Below are 12,975 nucleotides of genomic sequence, written 5' to 3'. Positions count from 1 at the left end.
ACTGCCAGGGCTGAGTTCCATTCAGTGCTGTGCCCTGACACATCACTTTTGCTGTGCCTGCACACAGGAGCTCACAGGAGCAGTGACACCTCCACAAAAGAGCCACAGACACGTGGCTGAACAAATCACAAAGTGCAGCAAACCAGAAAAGATGCAAACTATTTACTGCCCAACAATGCCTGGCCAGGGTGAGCTGATTTTGTGTAGAAAAGGGAGCAAAGATTACAGCTGGCTGGAAAATAGGTGGGTTTGTTTTGATGGAAACTTTATGGATTGCTCAGGTGTGGAAATGACTTCACTGCAATTACATAGCTACATAAAAAGTCTACATAATCACCAGAAAAGAATTCACATTCCTCATTTTATTAGATGAAACTGTCAGTTTTGTTTCAATTATTCAGTGATACAGTTGGAGCCCTCTGGCCACAGTGATAAGATCAGGCTACAAATAAATAAGAGAACGGTGAACGGAAAGAATTGGAATCACAGTTCCATCAGTGTTTTTCAGGATACATTTCAGGGTATTTCCTGTACATTCCAGCACATTTCACAGTATGAATTTCGAGCAGAACATCCACCCATTTCAGTGCATAATTTAAGCTCTGAAAAACAGACACATCTGTGCAGCAGGAGGTGCTGCACCAGTCCCTGCAGCACAGACACTGTCACTGTCACACAGCAGCTTTCAGGCTTTTCTTTGGCTAACATCACTTTGTTAACTATTTATTGATAGAATTAATTTAATTAATGGATTAAATAAATTTTTTGTCTAATTAATACTGGTAACCCCAACTGTCAAGGCCAAAAGAATGCTGAACCCTTTTGTGCTGTCATAGGTAGGCAAGAAGTGCAAGATGAAGCAGAGTCAACATCCATGGCCTGCCTTCCCCAGGATTCCCAAAAAACTGAGCAGGAAGGTGGAAATTGCTTGCACTGGCAGTGAAGGAACAAACCTCTGAGCCCTCTGAACTGGAAGAAACTGAAGGGCTTCACATCTTTTGCAATCAAGTTCTCAGAAGAGCAAAGGAGAAGCATAAAGCGATTCAGTGGCAAAAGAGACGAGCTGACAACAGGGATTTAATTCCTTATTTAAAGCTGCAATCCCTTATTCTGACACCCTGTTGCACAACACGCCCTGAGCCACACCATGAGTCAGGGAGGGGAAAAAAAATCATCACTAAAATGATGGGAAGGAAAGTTTTCAGCACCTCTTCAGTCACAACAACATGGAAGTTCTGGAGTACCTGAAAATAGAGCCAGAAATCAGTGCAGCCATGACCCTGGCTCAGAGTACCTTGGATGCTGGTGACAGCATCCCCTGGGAAGCAGCCTGGGAGAATCCCCTGGGAAAATCCCCTGGGAAGCAGCAGTGCCCAGCAGCAGTGCAAGAACCTCCCAGTGTGGCTGTACCAGTGACAGGAACCCTTTCACCACGCCACAAACCCTCCCCGTGAGCTTCTGGCAGAGTCCTCACCTGAGAAAGATCCACTGAGCATAAAAAAGGAGTTTGTCAGAAGCACACAGGATGAGTCACCTTCTAGTGGTGAGTGACTGCTGATTATAGCTTAGATTTTTAGTGATTACCCATTTCAGAGGCTTAAAGTGCTGAAAAAAAATTAATGTCAGATTAATGGCTGCACATCAGACCACGGAGAGCAGAAATCAGGGATATTTGTTGGGTTTGGCCAGGTTCCTATCACACAACCAGCACTTTTCCTATCTGTATGTAAACCACAATATAAAAAAACCCCAAATTCCAGCTGTAGCTCAATACACAAGACACAACTGCATCTTCAGCCCCTGTCCCAGAGTCCACCTGCAGCTGCTCTTCCCAGATGTCTCTCAGAGCTCGTGGGAGCTGGCGTGGGGCTCTGGAAGTGCCTCAATGTCACAGTTCTTGATCAGCTGAAAGAGGAACTCCACCTGTTTCTCATAATTCTCAATGGAGATTCTCTCATTCAACCCATGGATCCTGGAAGAAAAAGGACATTTTTCATCCAGGGGGAATTTCTGACCCCATTGCACAAACCCAGCACCCTGCTTGGCTGTTGACTTCATAAAGCAGTGCAAAACAGAAAACCACAGCAATATAGACCAAAAACTGCACTGTAACCAACCCAAATGTACTGATTCAAAGGCTCAGAGCCCAACAGCTAAGCCTGGAAAAAATCTAAAAATCTAATCTTGAAAAAATCCTAATGGGCCATTTCTTGGCCATTCCTGTAGAGCCAGAACACTCAACTCCTGCATCATCTGCACCTCAATAAAATGAGAAATCTAAATAAGCAAACAATCCCTTGCCTGATGATGTTGTTATCACATAATTTCAGGAAATTTCAAATCAATTCAGAGTGGCAAGCGTCCAAATACGTGGATAAATCTGCAGGACAAGGCCAACTACCAGAACAACACCTCTCACACTGCTGCAGCACACTCAGATCCACTCAGCACCACAGAATCAAACACCTGAATGGGTCCTGCCTGCATTTGAAGGAACAAAGAGCCAGGGCTGACAGTGTCCCAGGGTAATTTCCATCCCCAGCACCCAAATCTGCAGGAAATGCGTGGCCTGACAGCGTGGGAGGCCAAGGTACACAAGGCTGGGTTTCCTTCTGCTCATGGATCTCCTCTTTCCCTGGGCCCACCCCAAGAGCTGCCCACGTGCAGAGCTCAGTACCTGGGGAGATCATCCTGTTTCAGGAGCAGAGGGTTGAACCTGTAAATGGCTTTGGTGACGTTGGTGAAGTGCCTGCTGTCCGTGTTTCCGATGCACGTGCCTGGAAAACAAACCTCAGGGTTGTTCTGCAGGAGAGGAACAACTGAACTTCAAAAAGTGAACCACCTTTCCCCAGGAGAGAGGAAAAGCAAATGATAACAGTCCTGCACTGCCTGCACCAAAAGCATCACTGGAAACATTGACTGGTACATGCTGGAGAACATTCTCTCCTTCAGGAGCAGGAACTCAACCTAAGAACAGCCTTGACACTCTGCCTCCCCAAAAATTTAAGCTTCAAAATTCAATCCAACAGCTGCAGAGCTAGGAAGGAGTTGCAAGAAAGGGAAGGGGCTGAGATCATAAGGAATAATACAGAAAAGCAGGAATGGCTTTGCATATGAAAACAATAAAAGAAGAACTAAAGCAAGAAGACCTCCTCCTCTCCCTCACAATTCCTTTCTTCCCTGAAGAGATTCCTTTGTATGTGCAGAGAGCCCAGTTCAAGGCTCATTGTTTCTGTCAGCTTCCTGTTTGCTTTTTTACTTCCACTACTAAAAAACAACATTAAAATTTTTAAAGGATAAAGAGGGAACGGAATAAGAGGAAAAACCAGTTGTTTCCAGCAGTTAACAGCTGGGGTGGAGGAGTACACAGCAAATGGAAACAAGGCAGTGCTGGGGGAGGGAAAAGCAGAAGAGGAAACAATAATCATCATGTGCCTGCTGTCACCTGGGACTACACTGTCAACATCTGGGAAAGTGTCCAGGATGGTTCTTTGAAAAATATGGACTGCAAATGTCTGCTCATCCCAAGGACTGATGGGCAGGGGGTCAAAGGCCTCCACCACATCCATCTTCACTCTGTCATCAGCAATGGTGCTCCTGACTGCCTCCAGCACCTGTGGGTGAAACACAGAGACAACAGCAGCACAAGAAATGAGAAAGCAGCCCTCAGGGACATCAGCAGATGTTCAGCTTTCCAGAAAACATCTGTCTGTGAACTGTCAGTTGTGGCTGCAAATACAGGCTGAAAGTGTGTGTCAGACCCTCTTCTGGGTGCACGGCTGACACTTCAGCTGAATTTTTTAATCAGATGCACATCACTGTCTCAAGGTACTCCTGAACTGCTTCAGCCCTGGAAAGCAGGAGCTCAGCCTGCTGCTCCTGGAAATTATGGCATCCAAATAATCCAGAAAAAGCTTCCAGAGAAAGAAACTTCCAGCAAAGGCTTGGGGAGGGAAGAGGTTTTGTACTGACAACATTTCACAGCTGCCCTGGGCTGGACAGGCCTGTCAGGCCTCCTGAGGTGTGCAAGATTCCCAAACTCTCCCAGGTCACAAATCCATTCCATATCCCAAAAGCTGAGGAGATCTGACACAAAAGCTGAGGAGATCTGACACAAAAGCTGAGGAGATCTGACCAGGGTACCTCAGCAGCTGTCTCAGCTGAGTGGATCCTGAAGTTCACCGTGGCTCTCGCAGAGGAAGGGATGACATTCACCTGGAAAAAAGGAAGGGCCAAAGTTTAAAAGGAAGTGAAAACCAGAATAAAATGGCAGCTGCAAACTCAGAACAGCTCCAAAAACTGCAGGCCTCAGGTGCTCCACTGCTTCCACCAAGTGTGATGTCTCTTTCTGTGTTAAAACACTGTAAATCCTATCTAAAATACAGATAAATACACAAAGAAATATTCATCAGATCAAGAGAAATGAAGTTAGCTGTTACTTCTATAGAAGTTTATCTTGAGCTAAGCCCTCTACTTTCAGAAAATGTATACTGAGAAATTCTGGATTTTTCTATGTGTTATTTTTACTTCATGTCACATTACATCACAATATTTAGGTAAATGTAAGTCACTTAACAACTGATTTTTCTTGAACACATAACTCTTCTTATCTACAGACTGAATATTACAACTTTGTTAAACAAAAACGTGTAATGTTTAGGAAAAAAGCCAAGGAACGAGGGTGCTGCTTCCCTCCTGGCCACTCCGTGTCACTGTTCAGCCACTGCATCTTTTCCTGCCCAGTGATGCTTTTCAGTCACAGACTTTTTCAGGGACACACCAAACGCAGCCTGTTTGTTTGCCAGGGCTCCAGCATTTTTGGACAGCTCCACCTCTTTATCAGGGCAGGATCTGGCTGTTATCTCTCAGTCCAAGGTGCACATTTAACACACTTCAGGCAAACCCCAGACCTGTGCTGCAAATGTCTGGGTCAGGGAAGTGTTTGTGACTGTGACAGTTTCAAATATTGCCTTTGATACTTTGTAGGATTATGCAGAAACCACATTTTCTTGTCTATGCTGAAATATTAACAATTTTAACAGTGGTGGACAGAGATCAGATACTTCTGAAAGGAAGTGATTTTCAACTGTAGCCAAATCCAAGCCACATCTGAGGTAAGAATGAGACTGTGGCACCACACAGGGCCCACACTGATCTTAGAACTGGATATAAATAGGTGGAAATTAAATGTGCTAATTGTCTCATCATAACTACATGGAGAAAAACCCAAATGAAAGTACCTTGATTCCTGCATTAAACAGGGTGACTGCAGTGGTCGTTCGGATCAAGGCATTGGTGGAAGGTTTCCAGGCAAGCACTCTACAAAAATAGAAACAAACAAACACAATTTTTCAAATAAGTTGAATATTGCTAAAAAACAAGTACCATAAGTCCAGAGGCAATAAGCTGAATGATGGCTTATTCAATTAACAAAGTGGTTATTAACGGGAAACCACTGAATTATCTAAACTACAAAATAACTGATTTCCTGGGAAGATTAGAAATGGCTTCATCTTTTAAGGGTGAGAGGCTGGGGATGTTTATCAAGGATCTCTTATCTTACCTGCTGACAATAGGTGAGAACAGCCACAAATTGCTCATGATGACGTTGAGAGGAAACTTGAACTAAGGGGGAGAAACAAAACCACGAATCAGAAAGTTTTAATTTGTCAAGAGCGCAGTGGAGTCACTTGAATATGGACAAAACAATTCCAGGAGGAAAAATAATCTGGGAGAAAAATCTGCTTTTTTTACCCTTTCTACACAGCTCTAAACTCTTCATTTGGTTACTCTTACAGAAATTTGGGAATGAAATCCTGCCTCTGTCCTCACCTCTGCTGCGAGGTGCTCCATAGTCATGAGCTCTGGGCCGTAGCCAAACAGGTTGCGCAAGGGATTCTGCTCCAGCCTACAAAACAAATTGTTAATGTTTTCAACACTGAAAAGGTTAAAAAACAACTCTCTGGCTGTTATTGCTCCAGAAGGATGTCAGGAATCTGATTTGTGAAATGTATCGCTGTTATTGGAGATGCAATCACACTCTGCTCTCCTGGTAAGTAAATGTGCAAGCACAGCTCCACAGACTTCTGGGCATTCCAGTCACGTGCAAAGATTTCCTTTGAGAAACAGCTGAAAAAAATCCCAAAGCCTGGCTCCTATAAATGCATGGAAATCCAGAAAAATAGCACACAAACCCCACCATGTCTGGACATGCTCAGTTTTTCTAAAATATGTATTTCTTAGCCACTTTGGTATCTACACAGAGATGTAAAGAGATGATTTCTGCAGTCACATTATGACTCTATTCCATGTTTATTGGCTTGGAGAATTCCCAGCTGAGGGAGCAGGGATGTGCAGGAACAAATTCCAGAGAAATCCTTCCACCCAAACAAAGGAATCTCTCTTGCTACAGAGTAAATTAGGGCAGACAGCACTTGTCTTGCTTTTAAAGAATTGGCTGACACTTGGAACAGCTGAAGTGCAAAGACTCTGCAGACACCTGGCAGTTGTTCCTTGACTGGGAGTTTCATTTCTGCCCTTCAAAGTGAGCCACAAACTGCAATTTCAAATACAGAACGGCAGTTTGAAAAAGACTCTAAACACAAATATTTAAAAAGTCACACATCTGAATCACACACAGTGATTCAGGAGGTTTTTTGACTGTTTTTGACATCGGGTGACAGGGAAATTCTCACCTGGCCATGGCTGCTGCCAGAATGCCAATACTTGTCTCCTTAGGAGGAAAGGATGAATGCCCTGGCTCTTTTTCCACAGTGAAGTTCAGTGTCATTGAACCTTTTTCTGTGACAGCAATCCTGGACAATGATAAATGAATCAATTAATTAACAAATAAATGACTAACGTAATTCCAAACACACACGCACAGACTGCAGATAAAAATAACTACACTGCATAGTTTTAGTATGATAAAAACCACTCAAGCAGCAACAACAAATCATTAACACAGTGTTTAGATCCCTGCAGGACTGAAGTCTGGGCTGCTTCTGCAGCGAGCAGAGCTCCAGAGCACAGAATTAAAATGCTCAGTGGAAGGTTGTGCCTCTGTCAGCATGACCGTGATGGACAGCAGGCAGAGACTGAAGGTCCCTGCCTTGCACTGTGTGCCACTGCTGCAGCTCCAGCAGCACCAACGCTGCCACACGTCTTGAAAACATTCTGTAGGGACATCAACAGTGTCATTTATCACTAATTAATGACTGAAAATGAATCACATTCTGGTGGTCACTCTTACATAGCCACTGGCTTCTTCACCCCTGCAATGATGCCATCCAGCACCGCGCTCCCCTCATCCAGCAGGAAGGAGAGTTTCACTCCTCTGGCTTCCAGCAGAGCTGCAATTTTCCTTGCTCCCTTCAGCCCAGACACCTGTGCAATCCAGGCAGAGGAACTGATCAGATCCAGCCAGAACATTGGGAGGAAAACTGGAAAGCACCTTGCTGTTGGCTGCAGCACAAAGAGTGCATGAAATCCCCTGGGGAATAGCTGCAGAGCAACCATAAAAGATTCTTCCAGGAAAATTAACTGGAGATCGTTAATGGCCTGACAGCAGATGAATTTATAGCCACGATGAGGAGTGCTCTCATTGATGAGTCGCTGACTGCTGCTTTCATTTTGATATCTCAGAGCTATAAACTCCACAGATTAGCAATTGCAGACCTATTTATTTCAACTATTAATAATTCTTTGTCTCTATATTTTGACAGTGCCTAACCAAACCCACCTCCCCTGTCTCCCTGTACCACTGGAACATACTGGCCAGCTCTTCCTGAACATTTAATACAACCATGTGAATCTCAACCCAGCTTTTCCTGTCTCCAAAATGGGATTCCTGCTGCACCTTCCTTGCAGAAAAGAATTTGAAGTGACACCTTCCAATGTTCTTTTCCCTTTGCTCATCACACCAAACCCTCGGTGAAGATCACTCCAAGCCAAACAATCAATACATAACTGTGACCTGGGGCCTGACAAAATATCTCCCCACAGAACCAAGAAAAACAGGAAAGACCTTCCAGCTAAACAATGTTTCAAAATTAAGTCTTGTTACCTAGAGGAACAATGCAAACAGGTTGTTGTTGTTTCAAGGAAAGGAAAGGAAATACCTCCTCGTCGTGGCCAATGCCAACATAGAAGGAGCGGCGGGGTCTGTAATTCCTCCTCAGCAGGAATTCCAGAGCTTGCAGAATGCCCTGCAGGAAAAGCAGAACGTGCTGAACCATCCCTGTGTGGTAATCAGGAGAATAAATGCAACAGAATGCAGTGTGATGGAAGAGAGAACTGTGATGCTTTCACAGCCCTTGTGCTGTTCACAGCTGAGCTTTGATTCCTACAGCTCCCACTGAGGATATTGCTCCTTGGAAAAGCCACTGCAGTGGTTTTGATCAATATTGCTCTGACAGGTGTCAGGGTAGGGACATGAAATACAGAGCAGCTGGTTCAGGGACAAACTGCACAGGGAGCCCCCCAGAGCCAGAATTATCCAAGAATTCACCGTTCCCTTACAGTGCCACACACCCAGACTGGTTCTCTCCAGAGCTACCAAATCCAGGCTGCATGTTCTGTACAAGTGCCAAGATGACAGAAGCAGAACAAGAAACTTAATCTGAAGGATGAGAAATCAAATCTACCATTTGCTGTGGCAATATATATATATATTAAAAACAATACATTTGCTCTATTGTTCCATCTCTCTTTTTCAATTTAAATTACTTAATTTTTCACCTATCACCTCTATATTGTCAGCACCCACTTTTTGCCATGTTCACTGAAATTGCTGATTTTTTTTTTGGCCACTTGTGGAATTACTTGTGCAGTTCACAGAAGAATGAAGCACCAACCTAAACTTTTAAGTTTCAAGGCTTTGAAACTGATGATTAAACATCCTGAAATTTTCTGGGAGTGTGTCCTGTGTGACACTAAACATCTGTTCAAATTTAAATGCAGGGCTGCTATGGAAGTCATCATCAAAGTCACAAAGGGACACTTTCCTTATTAATTTTTCCATCAACCTTTTCCCCATGAGAAATCTTTCCCAATCTTTTCTGAATCCACTCCTCCCAAATGTGTTTAGTACAACAGCTCTTTGTTCTGCCACAGGCTGCATAAAAGATGCAGGGTTGTTTGTCTATCTTATTAAATAAACACATTTAATTTGAAACTCCACCCTTTTCAAAGGGCCAGTTTTGGCTTGGAGTGACACATGGGAAAAAGGAAAAGGTCTATCCCTGGTTTCAAACACGGAATTTGACAGAGAATTATGGAATGGTTTGGGTTGGAAGGGATCTTGTAGCTCATCCAGTGCCACAGGCAGGGAAACTTCCACTATCCCAGGCTGCTCCAACCTGGCCTTGGACACTCCCAGGGACGGGGCAGCCACAAATTCTACCTGTGCCATAAAACTTTAAACTGGCATTTAACCAAATTCATCTGCATCTGTGAATATGATTCTCCTGATTCTTCATGAGTTTTAACCCTCTTTTCTTCAGTAACAGTGGTCACTCCACGCCATCGTTAGGAAAAGTCGGGAGAAAACTGCAGGACTTGGAATTGATCCAAACTAAGAATTTATCCCCACCAGAAAGAGGGGCAAGAGAGAGACAACAGCGAATCCCAAGAGGATGGGCTGCTCCCCTCTGCCTCTCCCAGGCTGTATCTCTGTGGAAGGACATTACCAAGCACACGTACGATGGCAGAGTTTTTGTTATCCAGCGTTCCTCGTCCATAGATGAAACCTTCGTGCTCTGCAGCTGAGAAAGGAGGGAAATCCCAGCCCTGAGGGGGAGCAGGCACCACATCCATGTGTGCCAGCAGCATATAGGGCAGCAGGCCAGGGGCAGAGCCCTGAACTGTAAACAGGTGGCTGTATTCCCCAACAATTTCATGTTGGATGAACTTTGAAGAAAATACAGCCGGGAAGACTGTTGAGGAAAAAAAAAAATTAAAGACACATGTAAAAGAAAAAATTAACAATAATGACCAATTTTAGCATTATTCCATAGAGTTGTCAGCTAGGTAGCAGCAGGGGGGAACTATAAATAAGACTGGCCACAGTAGAGAATAGAAATTCTCACACTTCTACCAATCCATCTCACTTGGGACTTGAAACTCTCCTAAACAAAACCAGAATTCCTGTCCAGCAGTGCTGCAGCTCTTTTGCAGGGAGCAATGATGGAACTGCCAAAAAACTGGGTTGAAGCAGCAGCAGTCATCCTCTTTTATTTTTTGTATGGCATTTAACCATCTCAAGGACCAAAAACCATCATTACAAAAAGTCTTTTGAGCCTTTTGGGGCCATTGATACCCCCAAACCACTGCTACAGAGGGGACACACATGTGACATTTCTGAAAGGCCTTTCTTCAGGAAAAATATAAAAATCTCTTCCCTTATATTCAGGAATGATACACGCTCTCTTCAATTTGTTTATGAAAATGAATATAGAGCAGCAGAGATTGCCAAGACTGAAAGTTCAGTACCTTTCTGGATATAACTCCCAAATTCTGCCATGGCAGTTGTATTCAAATCCTCTGGAGACCAGGACACAGTTGGGATTTTAATGGCCCCTTCAAAGAAACACAGGACAGAAATCACTCAGCACCAAAATCAAACAAAGCTCGAACTGCACTTCAAAAGTGGAAGTACATTTATGTTCCTGAGTGTTTTTCCAGGCTTTAAACATTATTTCACAGCACAGCACAGCACGAGCTGCCACGATCAAAAAGAGACTGATGTGCTTCAGCTGGGCCGTGCACATGCAGCCACCAGCATTTCCTAACAGCTCAGCCAAGGTATCTCTCCAGACAATTTGACTCCACTTTTCATGCTGAAGTGTTGAATGATATCCTTAGAAATGCTACTGTCCAGGAGCAGCTGCAATTTGCTTGGGTGATCTGATTCCCCAGAGCCACAGGCTCCTCTGGCAGCTGAACAGGCAGCTGGCTTGGCAGTCCAAGGCTCTTTCTCAAGAGTTAAGCAGGTTATTACACCTCCATACTGCTTTATAATTTAACCTATATAAACAGACAGGGCTTTTGTTGGCCCTTTTGGTGTGCCCTGTCATTTAAACAGGCTCTCCCACATCCAGTCCCTGTCCTGCAGAACATGGGAGTAACTCAGCCCCAGCTGCCTTTCCAAACAGCAGCTGCCAGGAGAGGTTATGGATTCTTTTGAGGTCGTGTGATTCATGAATTAACACAAAAATCTATTGTGAGCCTTCATTTTCCCATTAAAAAAAAGAATGCAAACATGATCTGCTAGGCAATAAATCCGACAAACCAGCAAGGTATGAGGTTTACACGCTGGGTTTTATCACTTGGTGCCAGATTGTGGTTTCCTGCACAGTGCCAGCCCTACTGAGAGCTAAACCCCTCAAATCTTCTACGTCAGGCAGCACAAACAGCCCAGGACTGGTCACAGCAGTGGTGAGCAAGAACAAGAAAGGGAGAAAATCCCGACAGTGACTTATCCAGTGGACAAAGGCATGTCTGGAAACGCCTTCACGGGTGTCTGGCAAAATTCTGTGTGTACAAGCAGGAAACGGTGGAGAAAATCAACACAGGGCAAGAGCTGGCTCAGGAGAAGCACAGGATCATTGAGGTTGGAAAATCCCTGTGGGATCATCGAGTCCAGGCTGTGCCCGATCCCCACCCTGAGCACTCAGTGCCACCTCCAGGTGCCACCTCCAGGGATGGGCACTCCAAACCCCCCTGGGCAGCCCCTTCCAGCCCTTTCCATGAGGAAATTCCTGCTGGTGTCCACCCTGAGCCTCCCCAGCACAGCCCGAGGCCGTTCCCTCTCCTCCTGTCCCTGTTCCCTGGGATAAGATCCCAAATCCCCCCTGGCTGTCCCCTCCTGGCAGGGAGTTGTGCAGAGCCAGAAATTCCCCTGAGCCTCCTTTTCTCCAGGCTGAGCCCCTTCCCAGCTCCCTCAGGACTCTCCAAACCCTTCCCAGCTCCCTCAGGACTCTCCAAACCCTTCCCAGCTCCCTCAGGACTCTCCAAACCCTTCTCAGCTCCCTCGGGATTCTCCATTCCCTTCCCTGGACTCGCTCCAGCCCTTCCTGAACTGCATTCCCCAGAACTGGACACGGCGCTCAAGGCGTGGCGTCAGCAGTGCCCAGCACAGATTTTCAACCCCTTCCTTACTCCTGCTGGGAGCCAACACCCGGTTCCTTGCAGGGAAAGCACCCGGGCGAGCGGCCGCCTCCACACCCGCCCCCCGTGCCCTGGGTCCCCCCTCAGGAGGGGCCAGTCCCGGGGCGAGGGGGGCTCACAGCGCTGGGCCCCCTCACCTCGCAGCGCCTCCTTGAGCTCCCGCCGCTCGCCGGCGCTGAGGGCGGCGGTGCCGGCGCTCCGTGCCCAGAGCCGCGGGACCCCGGCCGGGGCTCGCAGGACGAAGGCGCGGAGCAGGACGGCGGCCGCCAGCGCCAGCACCACCGCGCCCAGCGCCAGCAGCGCCGCCGCCACCGCCCGCCGCCCGCCCGCCATCACTGAAAGCAGCACGCCCGCAGCTGACGGGCGTGGCCCGGAGCCAATCGCCACCCGCTCCGTCAGCACGGGGACCAATGGGATTGGAGCAGGGGCGGGTTTAGCCCGCTCCTCTCGCGGGTGCTGCTGGGAGCTGTAGTTTGCAGCGGGTGTGGCGACGGCCGGGGGAGGCGCGGAGTTCGGGAATGGTTTGCGTTGGAAAGGATCTTAAATCCCATCCCATTCCACCCCTGCCGTGTCAGGGACACCTTCCCCTCTCCCAGGCTGCTCCAAGCCCGTTCCAACCTCGCCTTGGACAATTCCAGGGGCGGGGCAGCCACAGCTCCTCTGGGCGCCCTGTGCCAGGGCCTGCCCACCCTCACAGGGACGAATTTCTTCCCAATATCTCGGGGTGCTGCTCCCAAAGGATGGGGATAAAAGGAGTTCCTGTGGGGAAAAACCACCCCAGGCTCATTGGGGCCACAAGTGAGGCAG

The 12,975-nt window shown here is 46.6% G+C and overlaps 1 protein-coding gene across 4 annotated transcripts; it reads right to left on the bottom strand.

Annotated features, from left to right (window-relative positions):
• Nucleotides 1-347: 347 nt before the first annotated feature.
• Nucleotides 348-12,501, bottom strand: PM20D1 (peptidase M20 domain containing 1). Of its 4 annotated transcripts, none has more exons than XR_008434783.1 (14): nt 12,306-12,501; nt 10,492-10,578; nt 9,703-9,935; nt 8,121-8,207; nt 7,253-7,386; nt 6,696-6,815; nt 5,833-5,908; nt 5,564-5,625; nt 5,241-5,319; nt 4,144-4,215; nt 3,446-3,614; nt 2,678-2,777; nt 1,475-1,972; nt 348-1,244 (listed from the first exon to the last, which is right to left on the bottom strand). XR_008434783.1 is itself a non-coding variant. In XM_053964195.1 (14 exons), the coding sequence occupies exons 1-13, from the start codon at nt 12,499-12,501 to the stop codon at nt 1,843-1,845; spliced, it is 1,545 nt and encodes a 514-aa protein (XP_053820170.1). In that variant the 3' UTR covers nt 348-1,605; nt 1,817-1,842. The 4 variants fall into 4 exon arrangements, 3 of the variants coding, with proteins under 3 accessions (XP_053820170.1, XP_053820171.1, XP_053820169.1); XM_053964195.1 differs by having other exon boundaries at nt 348-1,605; nt 1,817-1,972; XM_053964196.1 differs by having other exon boundaries at nt 1,817-1,972.
• Between the last annotated feature and the right edge of the window lie 474 nt (nt 12,502-12,975).

Source organism: Vidua chalybeata, chromosome 24 (genome assembly GCF_026979565.1).
Source record: "Vidua chalybeata isolate OUT-0048 chromosome 24, bVidCha1 merged haplotype, whole genome shotgun sequence".
NCBI classification, from domain to species: domain Eukaryota; kingdom Metazoa; phylum Chordata; class Aves; order Passeriformes; family Viduidae; genus Vidua; species Vidua chalybeata.
The sequence above is the reverse complement of the archived record's forward strand: the minus strand, read 5'-3'. Positions and strand labels throughout refer to the sequence as shown.

What these genes read in the sequence shown, in the direction of transcription:
- PM20D1 (XM_053964194.1), bottom strand. Translation starts at nt 12,501, where the DNA reads ATGGCGGGCGGGCGGCGGGCGGTGGCGGCGGCGCTGCTGGCGCTGGGC. An exon ending in GCTCAAGGAGGCGCTGCGAG is followed by an intron (nt 10,579 to 12,305) that starts GTGAGGGGGCCC and finishes GTTTCTTTGAAG; the next exon opens with GGGCCATTAAAATCCCAACT. An exon ending in AAACAGGATGATCTCCCCAG is followed by an intron (nt 1,973 to 2,677) that starts GTACTGAGCTCT and finishes TTTTTCTTCCAG; the next exon opens with GATCCATGGGTTGAATGAGA.